Source organism: Anas platyrhynchos, chromosome Z (assembly GCF_047663525.1).
Source record: "Anas platyrhynchos isolate ZD024472 breed Pekin duck chromosome Z, IASCAAS_PekinDuck_T2T, whole genome shotgun sequence".
In the NCBI taxonomy this organism is placed as follows: domain Eukaryota; kingdom Metazoa; phylum Chordata; class Aves; order Anseriformes; family Anatidae; genus Anas; species Anas platyrhynchos.
This window is the reverse complement of record NC_092621.1, coordinates 18,802,153-18,815,798: the sequence shown is the minus strand read 5'-3', so window position 1 is coordinate 18,815,798 and position 13,646 is coordinate 18,802,153. Positions and strand designations below refer to the sequence as shown.

Here is a 13,646-nt window from a genome sequence, read left to right as displayed (position 1 = left end):
AATAAATACTTTAAATGTAGTGAGAAGTGTAAAAGCTGTACTTCTTTCTTAATGGCAAGCACTTGGAATGTGGTATTTTTGCTCTAACTAGCAAAGGTAACCATTACCATTTGTTGCAATGGTTAGAATTTCTGAGTCTTATGGACAATTAAAAAAAATTTAAGATACCTTAAGTCTTCTGCAGGTTCTAATTTACCAGCAGTGCAACTATAAATTTTTATATATAGTAAACAAATTTCCCACTTGGATTTAGCCATGCAGACACTTTAATATATCAGAATTAAGAAAGTCTGTGATCTATTATAAGGCTATTTGGAACTCAGACATTTTTGTATATCTGTCATCCCCCCAAAGAAGAACTGATTAACATACCTTCAAAGACATCAGTCATCTTGCAGATGTGAGCAAAGCTAGCTCCATTTGCCCACGTATACACAACATCCATGAGGTTGGGTTTGAAAGAATTTAAGTAATTTTCTTCATCAATTTCCAGTTTTGCTTCTGCTGATACCTTGGCAATTCTTTTAGCACACTCCTTTAAAATAAAATATTTAAAGTTTACAATAAGCTTCAACACATTAAGTGTTTAACCAACAGAATTGTTTGCACAGTATTAGATACTGTACACAAGACAAAGTTTCCTTTCTAGTGTGAAATTATTCCAAAAAATAAACCACTGATCACATCACTATTTAGATGTGCCTGCACTAACAGCTACAGTGCTGTAAGTTTATACAGTTTTTAAAGGCACGTTCTAAATTAGAATTAAGATTTATTGTGAACAAGACAACTTATTATTACACACAGCAAAACCACATGCAATCAGTGGCAGCCAAGTCCAAAACCAAGTCCTCATCATGCGCTTTTTGTACAATGAACTTCAAACACGTTAGTATTACCCCTGAGCTGAGGCAGATTTCTAATAGGCAGATTACCTGCATTTGCCGAAGTGGTCCTGCCAACTGCTCTGTCAATTTTGGCATTTCACTGGACTGAAAAAGAAGATATTTAACTAAATAACATCATGCACTCCCACACATTTGTCCTAAATCAAATCAGGTGCAAAAACAAAAGTTACAATCTATGCTAATGCCATCTTAAATTATTCCTGTGACTTCTCAAGCCTATTATCAAACACTCTTAAATCTACTGAATTCCTCAAGTGCTTGTTTCTCAAATTATACCAGGAAACAAATCATTCATGAACATATCAGTAAGAAGAAAAAAAGTACTTACTTTCTGAACACCGCAAGAATTCCCCCTATTTGCTGTTCAATAGCTTTGAATTGCCAAAATGCTCGGCATTTACTACTTTATCTGTGTTACTAGCTTTTTGTTCAGAATATAAAAAGTTATTTTAATAACTTAAACATGAAGGGTTATGTAAGAAAATGCAACTATTCAAGTACAGCAACATTTTAACGTTCTACCTATTTAGACTTGAGTACTACTGCTGAGTGAACCACAGTATTTTGTTCTGATACTTAAACTTTCTGTTGCTTATGAACAATGGCTTACCTTAGCATCCCTTCTGCTAACAAGATTTATTTGTTAGCATTACTACTTTTCATCTTTGAAATCAACCTGAGTGATACGACTTGCTAGCCATCTGCATGGGAATTCTATATGGAAGTTTATTTCTACTGAATTTTCCTGATGCCAGTAAATTTCTATATAGCTTGCAGGTGGGAAAACTAAGGCATCAGATGTTAAATGTCCATCTAATCAATTCCATCTAATATTGCCATTTCCTTCAATAAGTCAAGGGCAATATCCAAATAAGAGCACAGGCATGTCTCAATTAGAAATACCCTCACACCAGAGCAGAAGGCGCAGATACCACTTAATTATTTTCTTGACATTATCCGATCTGTTAAAAAGACAAGGGTGGGTTGTTGGGTGTATGGTGTGTGTAGGCAGGCACACAAGCACATGTTGTATGCTGCAAATCTACTGTTAATATTGCTTCAGTGCATGAAGGAGAAACAGCTGCAGATTTGTTACAAAGACTGCTGCTATGTTACACAACCGTTAGCACATCACTTGTCAAGGAAAGAGATTTTGGCCCTAAAGTTGCAATGCTTTTATTTATGTCATAAACCCCTAGGAAATGATAAAATATGCAATGGCTTGTACCATTGTGATCAATTGCTGGAACTGACTTAAAAGTACTACTGTCAGTATACAGCAATGTCTAGAATTCATGAATTCAAGAAGTAACTCACGTTCTCTTGAAACACAAAACAGCTTAGCAGTGCAGTTGCCTGTTCTGCGGATAAGTCATTGAAGAGACCATTGAACATCATTTCAGTCAGGAGAAGTTCATCAGCACTAAAATAAAGAGAAGGAAGCTTAGAGGAAAGACCTAAAAAATTGTAATTTTTAAATCAAGTACTATTGACTGTTTTGTGAAGCAACTGACTACAGGTAAAAATCAACAGCTTCTCAATTTTACTTAATGGAACACCAAAAATAGATATATTAGCTTTTTCAGAGTGATGTCAATGAATCTAGACTACAAATAATCTCTCTTAATAGTTCGTAAAAGTTAATACTAACAGTTGCTTTCGACAGCTTTTATCAGATAGGACATCAAGAAATTGAAAAGAACAGAGGAGATAATTAGGCAGTTTATGAAAAGGACTAAAATTGGTAATGCTGCTGATCAAAGAGATTCAACTGGGTATTTCCACGATATGGAAGAGGAACAAATTCGTTCCAATTTCCTTGTAGAATAAAAGACTTCTTCATAAATTCTAAAAAGGAAATGCATGATGCAGATACAAAATCCAAACCTACTATTTGGATAATGCATTGAATTGTTGATACAACTGCACCTTTATTTTTGGAGTTTCAGACAATGCACGGGATGGGGAAAAACATATTTTGTTTTTTTGCTTTCTTTTTTAAATGAAGAAATACAGAACTCATTAGCAAACAGTCGTTGAAGGTGAGGAACTTGATAAAATCCTGATGCACCTCACCCATTTGCTACCAAATTTTGCAGGGAAAAGTTTGCCAGATATATAGGTAGCACCTCTCTAGACTATCTATAAGACAAGCAGTAGAGTAGTCATTGTAACTTATAAAAATACACAATTCTCTCCATATCTGAGTTACACCCTGAAGTACTGAGTCCAATTCATGAGTTTCCATGGAACCTTTATTATATGTTTCAATACATATATATACCTGCTAAATGCATTACAGCGAAATGCATCACTTCCATGGATTTGTTCCAACAGCCCTATGGAACCAATTAAGCTGTATTTAAACCTGTCAGTGACTTGGTAATTACTGACAATCACTGTTACACCCATGTTTGTGAGTGACTCTGTTAACAGTACCAGCAAGTGGGACCATAGAAACTGAGATGATTCTCTCACGTAACATGTAACATTAAACACATACTACTGCCTGAATTCTGTAAGAAGATAGCAATTTTTCTGGCATTTTAACATCCACGTTTTAATATTTATTGTATTTTGTCCTTTAGGTGTCATCTTCATTGCTTTAATCAGTACATTCCTTTTGTGACACAGATTGGGTAGTCTAGTAAGAATCTTTCTTCTAATGGTCTAATAACATTAAAACATAAACATGAAACAGTAATTCCAGCAAGGACAGCAAAGTGTGTATGCATGACAATAAGCACCTTGCACAGTAACCATTTACCTGCTGATTTCACAAGCAACGCGTCCTTTCATCTCAATAACATCTGAAGATGTGGCAAACCCCAGCCTTCTCAAAACACGCTTGCGGCATTTGAGTTCATCCATTTGTAGGACAGTTCTGGCTTTTTTCAGCTCTCGCTTTGCTGCTTTGATATCCATAGCAATCTAGGGGTGGGTCAGAAGGAGAGAACATAAATGTTGCTTGATTAACAGATTCAACTGTTTAAAGACATTGTTTAATATACATTACAGCCTCAGAACTACAGTAGATGGACATATACGGACTTTGTAACTCTACTGAGAATAAGGTTTAAAATGAAGTTAAAAAACAAAACAAAATAACAACAAAAAATCCACAACTGTATCCATTCATCCATTGGCAATTTGGTAAGCCTGGGAAGTTAAGATACTTACCCAGGAGGGGAATGAAAAAAAATGAAAAAAAGTGACAGAAGAAATCTTTGGTTGAAACTTTGGTCTCAATGACTGTCTGAAACAAGTACTACATCTTACTCATGAACTACTCCATCAGATATAAACCAAATACATTATTTCCTGCAATTACAGCTTCTCCAGTGTCTTACAGTTCATCAAGTCATTGTCAACATCCTGACAGCAGTGTGTACTGTCCAGATACCCTCATGGAAGGCTGCTTGGTCCATCAGGTCTTGCCACAAACAAGTCTGTGCTGCCCATAACGTAACTAACGTCACTTCTGTAGAAAGACTCCCAGAGAACTTGCCTTCTGGAGCAGCACAGAAAAAAGGAGCTGTTTTAGTGTGTAACTGGTTTCACTCCAGTAGGGTACAACTCTATAAAAGTACGCTTCCAGGCCGGGAGTGAGGAAGGAGCAGCACAGTGGTTTGTTTGTACAGTACTCTCCCCAAGCTAGCAGGCCCTGTCACCTCAACAAAGCTCTGCACAGGCATATTAAAAATGATCAGTTTAAATTATCTGTGAGCATTTTATCTACACCACGTTTGTGCCACGCCTATGGAGTGAAAAGGACTCTAGTAGCACCTCTGTAACTTTCTAGTCCCTGATGACTTCTTCTGAAGAACCTTTTCAGGTGAACTTCCCAGCTTTATCAACGAAGGGCATATCACAGATTTGGACAGTTTGTTGTTAAGATTCATTAATTTTTACTTGATTTAAAAAGGAACAAAATTGTGCTTTGCAAAAATAAAAGAAAAACAAGAAAGGGAACTACTACTGACTCTCTCTTCAGCAAGATACAGCTATAGCTACAGCTTCTTGTTTTGTATTTGTACCTGTGCTTTTCTTTCACAAAGTTTGTATACAGTTTCCAAATTGGGATCATTGTGAAGAGGATGTGAATACATCCTATGCTCAAATGCCTCTACTTTCTGGATGACTTTTTTGAGTCCTTGATCTTTGATACCCATGTCATCAATAGGGTCTAGTAATGGTACTCCATCAGGAAATCTCTTCTGTACTTCCTAAAAGAGGAAAAAAGTTTATTTTTAGTAAGACTGTAATGCTAAAATAAAATACACTTTTAAAAATCAACTTTTACAGTTATATGAACATGAAAGGCAGAGGTGAGAGTCTGGCATGTGATATTCCAGCAGTTTTCAAAAACAATTTAAAATGACTGTTTACAAGGAGAAACAGCTGACATACATCCATGGTTTCCAATCCCTTCTAAAACCTTTAATGACTCAAACTTTAGAGAAATTTTTTTAGAAATAGTTGTCACGTATTCAAGTGTACCACAGTAATCAAATCAGACGGCTTTAACAGTCCAATGGAACTTACTTGTATAGATTTTAAGACACTTTGCCTGTTGTCAATAGGCCTCAAGTCTTTTGGTATATAAAGTCGGACACTGCTGATAGCTGAGAGAAGATGTACCAAAACTGGAACAACCTGTCAAAAAGAATGCAGTATCCAATCAATAAATTATTACTGCTCCATTGCAAAAATTCACAAAGGAAAAGGGAAACTGAGTAAGCAAGGCCACAGCAGCGGATAAAGGAGCATGGGGAAACAGAAAAATGTGAGTAGCGAGGTAAAGTTAATACAGAATAAAAGTCAGTTTGGCCAAACATGAAAACTCAGTATTCATTCAGTTAAGTCTGGAGAATGGCTGTCAGTGGAAAAAAACATTTAATTTTTTCTACTGCTTGTAGTCCAATGCAATAAGTAGGTATAACTAATGAAAGTGTACTCTCACTCAATATTTATATCAACTAAGACTGGATTTGAACTTACTCCTTGACTGTATTCCACTGAAATACACAATGAAGCCCTGAACTGTCCTGCAGTGAAGCACTGAACTATCCTATATATGGAAGGAGACTCCAGGGGTATATTTAGCTTTTACAAGATGATGATTTCTAATCACTTTTGACAATTCTTTCCTTGCCTCTTTTCTACTCGAACATATCACTCTTACGATCCAAACCAGAAAATTATTGTCATAAACATAACGAGGAATATTAACAATTGAGGATGATTAACAATAATCAAATATATACTCATTAGCATCAAAGCCATGAAGAAGCCATGAATGATCAGTACTGTATTTCAAGCTTAAAACAGAATTTGTGGAAAAACCATCTGAATAAACTGAATTATTGAATAACTGTGTCTGATCTGACAATGATAATGATAGGGTTTCAAACTGAAAACTTTAAATAATACAATCTTTTTAACAAAAAAATTCAATTTTATTTTTGACTGAAATAGACTCACAAAGCTAATGGGCCTGAATAGGGAAAGAAGAGAAGGAAAAGAAACCAAAAAATATTTCTTCTTCTGTTCCGAGGGATGGAAAGGTATCTTAAAAAAGTGTCTGTCAAATATCACTGCTAAAATTGACTCTTTAAGGATTACCAAAATTCCAACTAAATTCTCGAATTTAATATAGAAAAGATACGCTGCCCACAAAACCCTGCACAGGTATCTGACAGAAAACAGCTTATAAATGTTTACTATCTGCAGATAAAACACAGGTCATTTTAATAACTATATTCATACAGCAGTTTTCATCACCTTCCCGTTTCAAGTATTTGATGTGACAGAAGCTAAGTTTCAAAGCACTTCTGATATGGTATCAAATGTGGCTAAGGTAACTTCTTCAGTATGAATAATAGTTCACTCTTCAGTGAAATCAGCAAGCATTTAGGAGCTGTACACCTAACTCTGCATTCTCTTCTCTTGATGCATCTATCCCTCTTTTACCACAGTTTGCAAATGCTTTGGAAATAAAATCTTTTAGAGTAATTTATAATAAGACATTAAGAATAAACATTAATAGCAAACCTGCATCTCTCCTTTCTCATCGGGTTTGGCTGGCTTTGCAGCCTCAGTAGCAGAATTTTTCAAACTCTCCTTGCTGCAGTGCAGTAGCACTTCTACTACATATAATGGGTCCAACTCACCAGAGTTAGGCTGTTGAGGACAAAGAAGAACAATAATTTTAAGATATCAATGAGAACAGAAGAAAAAAGCATGATTTTATTCACTATTAAAGGCATGAGATGAGGTAGATCTTTTCTAGATGTTGGCTTACTAATAAAGAGCTACATCGTCTGTAACCATAACACAAAGTATTTGCATCATGCTCTCAGTACTGAACTTTGCTGGTTTTTAGGGAGGGAGGTCTGTTTCATCTACAGGTTTACAAATTCAAGTTTTTTTTTTTTTCCCCACAACAAGGATCACTTAAAGATATTTCAAACAGCAGATTTTATCTGCAGGAGCCAGGAAGTTGCATCTTGCCAAGTCTTTATACACCCCAAACTGTACACGTACCACCCGACATCTATTTAAAGAATATAAACATGCAGATATGGTGGCTAAAGAGTATAGTTTGTAAAGCTGTAGCCTTAGTTATATACTGCATTAAAGAAAAAAATGCATGTTATTTATTTGACTAAATTGATACGGAATGAAGTAGTTCCAATACACTCCTACTATCAGAAAATATTTTTATGATTTCCAGTAGAACTGAATTACAGACGTGGAACTGAGGACAGGCATCATCTTTTAAACAATTACACAAAAGCTTTTCCCCTTCCAAATACAGGTTGGGGAGAAAGAGATTAAAAATCTTCACGAAATCCTGTGTTCACTAAGTTCAGTTTTCCTGCGGACTATTTTTCATTCCAAATCTACAACACATGATTTTGCTTTCACTGCACGCAAAACAGGATGGAGCCATCCAACATTTATAAGAGGTTTTCAGAAGTACTGCAAGAAATTGTCGTAGTAAGTTAAACAGAAAAATGGGGTTATCCTGTTCTACAAGCTAGGTCATTTCTTCAAAAAACACATTTACTTGCTGAGGAAGAAACTGTTCCTCTGAACTGTGCCCTACATTTGCAGAAGGCGCTCACTGCAGCCACAGACAAGATGCAGAGGCCACTGCTGCTCCCTGAACTGGTGCTTGAAAGCAATATCCACACAGATACCATCAGCATCCAGCCAACGCCATGGGAAGCACAACGCTGACTTGAACGAAGAGACTGAACCAACACAAGCACATAATGTGCTACAGAACATACTCACACTGGACATGTACAGAAAGTTATTGTCAGTAACTGTACCGCAAACCTACTAATAAATGAGGAGTGTGTCTCTCACATTTACTGTCAATACTGCTCTCTGTAAGTTTAGCTACAGCAACAGATTTAATTATGCTGATCAGACAATTTAATCTAGAACTCTTTTTTTTTCTACACAAAGAAATTCAGAATAATGTGCCATTTACAATTTTGTGGAATACTGCATCTTGAAATTCTGCTAGAAAAACATGTAAATATGATTAAACCTGAACTGACAAGTGCTTTTGCTTTCACGTTGCAATGAAGAATTAATCAGTGAAATGATACACTGTGACCCTTAATTCTTGCGTATTCCTCACTAGAAAAAAGACTACATTAGAAAAATAGACAACTGAAGAAAAGCAGTCATACAGACTGAATTCAACATCATTTGTGAAAGCAAACCCAAAGAACTGTCACAGCTTAAAAGTGGATGAAAGTTTAATGATACAGCATAATAGTGACATATTTCCAATAATCATTAAGTAAACTGAACTACTACATTAAACAGTAACAGGAAAATGCATCTATGTTCCAGGACGTATGAATGAATAGACTTATTAGAATAAGGAAATAACAGATTTTTTAAGCAGTCATTGTTTTGCCTCTGCTCATAGAAACCATTTTTCCATACTGATTTTAAACTTACACAGCTTTAAGTCAGTTCCATGATTTTCAGCACCTATTGTCATTCTTTCCACAGAACTCAGAAGGAAAAATTCAATCCAGCTGCTAGTGTAGTGTGGCTTAACTAAAAAAGTACTGCTGAAGCCAGAGCCGTCACCTCCAGAACATACTGTAATTCCAAAGCTAATGTTCAAATCTAAAGGCCTTATACTACAGCAAGACAGGCTAGATAGGGAAGGCAAAATATGTATGTGGATAACATGTGACAGGTAGAAACGCCTTCAGTGACACTGAAGTTGGCAATTTTATGAAAAAAAAGGCTGGGGTGAGGGAGAAATCTGTTTTCTTTCTCATGTTGTTCTATGAAAAAAGCAGTCTAGAAGAAACATTTGAGCATCAGCAGTAACAGTCTAGATTTCCAACCTGAGGAAGAGAGAAATCTGCCTTTCCAAAGGTAAGGTGGAAATACAAAACAGTATCTCTTTTAATAAGCTCTGTATGGACACATTTTTCTCATGTCCTCTTTCATGAACATATTAGAGAAGCACCAAAAGGTGCCAAACAATACAGGCGCCACTAGAACTTGACGAAGACTACTTCTCATTTAGCTCTAATAATTAATGCCAAAGCTCTACTGCCAAAATTACAGCAGACATGCTACCACAGAAAAATATACATTAAACTTAGTTTTTAGTTTAGCCAGTAGAGTAGCCTATTAAAACAATTTTGAAATGGGAACCAAAACATGATCTCTGGGGTTATGCAGAGACCAACTATAAAAATGGATTTGGGGAAGGAAAAACAAATCTGGCTTAAATTGCATCATTGCATTCTGTAGTTTCTTCCACATTTCTATTATTTTGCTTTCTTTGAATTTTAACTTGCCAACCTTCAACTCCACAGCAATATGTCAGGGGACAAGCAATCTCCTGTCTCAGGCACTCTCTTAGGACTCAAGATACAATTCCTCAATTTATCATAGGGCCAAATGTCAATCTCCCTGTGCTCTCAACCTTCATAGCTTCCATAGTTTTTCTGAGATTAAGCAACATAGCACATCACAGGACAGCACTGCTGTGGATGTCTCAGAAACAAACCATTTTGAAACCCTGTAATGTCAATTTTGAACTTATTATCCCAGATGCAAGCATCTCTTCCATAAATATACCAAAATTAAAAACTAAACACAGGACTTAGGGCTTGTCCTATCTACCATGTTTCATTTGACTCTGGGAAGGCCTGTTTTTTTTTTTTTTTTTCTAAATTTAGGGTGAAAGGGCAGATTTTTTGTCTTGCAAAACCACAAAGAAAAGAGGAGATTTAACTTTCTGAAAATAAGACAAAACTGGTAAGATACATATTTTTCTAACAGAGTGAATGCATATTTTACCTTAACATTTGATTTCTTAGAGAAGTTAACAACCACTCCCCATCCAAAGTCATCATCTTCGTTCTTCACCTGAAAGTATTAGAAATTGTTATATATAACTGACACACAATTACATCTCAACAAGCGCATCTTTTTGTATTTCTGATATTTACAATAGCAGTCATGGGCTACTATTCATCTTGAAAACACTACTTATTTTTCTTTCACTGTTGAATGTTTAATAAAGATGTAATAAAAGTAAAAATAGTTGCTTAGTGGGACACATGTAACCGCTTAAGATGGTAAACTGGCAAAGACAAATTAAGCCGGCAAACGTCACAGGGAGACAGAGACTGGAAACAAAAAGAAAACAAAACCTCCAAAAAAGAAAAATCAGTTTACCTTTACCAGTCTTCCTGGCTGTAGAAATGGCAAGCAATACTTCGGTTTGTGAATGTATTCTTCTATCTCTCTACCCAGTTTTGCAAGTTGCTGTCGGATTTTGTAGTATATGACCACGTTTTCTTCATTGGGGATTGCTATTTTGTTGTACTGTTCTTCCAGTTTATTCACCTCTATAATAGAAAGTAAAGTCTCATGGACATGAATAACTTTACAGATTTAAAAGTCAAGGTTTCTCTTTCAGATTTACATAACCAATATTTTGTGACCCCTTTCAACACACATTTTCTGTGTACAATAATGCATTTTCTGGAAATCTAGAAATCTGTGCCTGTTGAATATTATAGTATGTTATGCATTATATACTGGAAGTTAAAAAAACAAACAAAAAAACAAAAATAAACATTCAATTTATTAAAAAGCTTGAAAAAACATAGAAGTAATAGAATTGTAAAATATCCAAGTTGGAAGGGACCCACAAGAATCGTCAAGTTCAACTCCTGGATTCCCTAAGGACCACCCAGGAAAAATAAAAAAATAAAACTCAGACCACATGTCTAAGAGCATTATCCAAGCACTTCCTGAACTCTGGTAGGCTCGGTCCTGTGCCCACTGCCCTGCGGAGCCTGTCCCTGTGCCCAGCCACCCTCAAGGTGAAGAACCTTTTCCTAACACCCAGCCTGACCCTCCCCTGTAAGTTGGGTCCTCCACTGCTTAGGAATTGCTGTTGTAGGGTTGCACAGAAGTCCCGTAAAGCCTTGCAAAGATCTGTGAGAGGGTATTCACTGTGTGCCAGCACTCTTCAACTTTCTCCTATGAAACAAATGTTGTGCAAAGACATCTTCTGACAACTTCCCTCAAGAGAATCAATGTAGTTTGTAACCTGTTTTAGGCTCTGATTTCACCAGTTTGAAACTTTGAAATTTTCTTCTTCAAATACGGTGTTTTCACACCTTATTTAGGCAAATCAGCTCTCATTATAAGTAACATGCTTCCTTCTCTCACACTGGTCGCACCACTGGTCACCATAAACAAAGGCCACATTATTAAGATCTCTGTCCTCTCTACCAACTCACCCTCTTGCAAGCTATTTGAATGCATATGGGTGACTCAGAAATCCCACTGCACTAGGGCTACTAGAGACACCACTCAGGAAAGTGTTCCCTATTTTTAGCTGCCAGCTTTTTAAGGAAAAAGCTAGCAATTCATACTCGTGGCATAATTTGCACATTGACCCAAACAGCCACTTCTCTACTTTGTATTTTAGATTTAAGCTGAAATGACTACAAAATTCTAACGCCCGATACAGTGCCTAAACTAAAAAAAATCCAATAAAATAATTTTGAAAAGTTATTTTTTAGTTTCTTTATTTCAATTTTAGTGCTGGAATGCCAGAAAAAGAATGAAGATCTAGGCATGCCAATTGGAACAGGCAGGTCCTCAGGAAATACATAGTCTATCTGACTACTACTGTCTTAAATAACACACCTGCAAGCTGACAGAAACCCTGCTAAGAGAATCAGGACAAAAACGCAGCTCTGCTCATCTACCAACCCTACACGTTGGTACACGTGTACACACTGTCTCTTGACATTCAGTTAACAATCGAACAGATGAACTGCTTGTTCATTGGTGGCAAGGGAAGTAGCTACCTCTTATATTCTTAAGATTCTTCTGGGTTAAATTTTCAGAGAGGCCTCATTCTCAAACATTGGCTGAGTTCTTTGGAAACTGCCTTTGGCTCATGAAAACACACTATTTAAAGATCATGGCTCAGATTTTTGAATGCAAACAGTGTCTCCGTCCTCTCTGAATTTTGCTTTGTATTTCAACTGAACTTTTTTTTTTCCTTCTACTACTCTTGATGCCTTAGGCTTTTTGTGTGATTGTAATGAGACAATAGAATTATACTTCTTTTAGCTGAGTCCTATATATCGTTAAACAATTAGACTTTTCTTCTCTGCACCTCATCCAAGCTGCAAGAATTTTTAAATTATTCTCCCTCTTCCTGTCCTACAGATTAGCAGTGGGATAACCATTCTTGTCTGTCTCTCAGGGGAAATCTCTTGTCATATACTGACAGTGCAGATGAACAAAGATCCTAAGGAGAGGAAATTACTCTTCCTGAAATTGTAATAAAATAGCAAACAATGCATTGGCAACGATTCACAGGCAAAACAAGAACTACCCAGGTACACACCCCTTACAAGCACAAAGAAGCATTGATTACTTCACAGTCACAGTATTTTTTATACTTACTCTGGTGAGTGAGTATAACATGCTGTATAACATGCAATACTTACTTTCTACTACTCCTGGAATAGCTCTGTAATGTTGGAACTGATAGAATGATTTTTCTAACATATATTCAGGGTTAATTTCCTCTACTCGAAGCAAGTTCAATACCATGTTGTATGTGAGGTGGAATGCACTGTTTAGAGGATCAGCTGAACCCTGAAAAAGATCCAAGAACATTGTTCAGTTAAAAAAAATGTAATTTCAGCATACAAGAGCATATCAAGCAAGTTATGATGTAGTGTTTTATACAAGCAACTGCTTTGATGGGTAATATAACTTGTCTTGAATTTAGATTATTTCTCTCATAAAATCCTAAACCACTTTCTTATGCCCTACATGTAACAGCATTTATGTCTCATTGTATCTATATTCATACTACAATGCTATACATGAACAGTTCAAAAGAAACATTTAACATTTCTCATAATTCATTATTTTGTTCAATTACTTTAACCTTAAAATAATAGTTTTTAACTATTAAATCCATTGTTTTAACACACTGGAAAAACTTACTTCCACACCTTTTTTTCTCTCTAGGAGTAAGACTTACTCATATCTTGGAAAGTTTGTTCAAGAATAAGTAGCCTGCAGCTTCTTTAACCTAACCAATGTCTAATTTTAAAATTAGTTTACAGGTTATGCCACAGAGGCTGTGGACTCTCTGCTTGTGAAGACACACAAAAGCTGTCCAGACATGGTTCTGGA

General features: G+C 36.1%; 1 protein-coding gene across 1 annotated transcript in view; it reads right to left on the bottom strand.

The window, feature by feature from the left end:
* The window catches only part of MTREX (Mtr4 exosome RNA helicase), a 45,878-nt gene that overhangs the window by 2,812 nt on the left and 29,420 nt on the right, over positions 1–13,646 (bottom strand). The window contains exons 16-25 of the mRNA XM_027447028.3: positions 12,947–13,097; positions 10,644–10,816; positions 10,263–10,331; positions 6,963–7,091; positions 5,454–5,564; positions 4,946–5,134; positions 3,676–3,839; positions 2,226–2,331; positions 936–992; positions 373–535 (exon numbers count right to left, since the gene is read on the bottom strand). Of these exons, the coding sequence (XP_027302829.1) occupies positions 373–535; positions 936–992; positions 2,226–2,331; positions 3,676–3,839; positions 4,946–5,134; positions 5,454–5,564; positions 6,963–7,091; positions 10,263–10,331; positions 10,644–10,816; positions 12,947–13,097 (1,312 nt within the window). The remainder of the gene's footprint in view (positions 1–372; positions 536–935; positions 993–2,225; positions 2,332–3,675; positions 3,840–4,945; positions 5,135–5,453; positions 5,565–6,962; positions 7,092–10,262; positions 10,332–10,643; positions 10,817–12,946; positions 13,098–13,646) is intronic.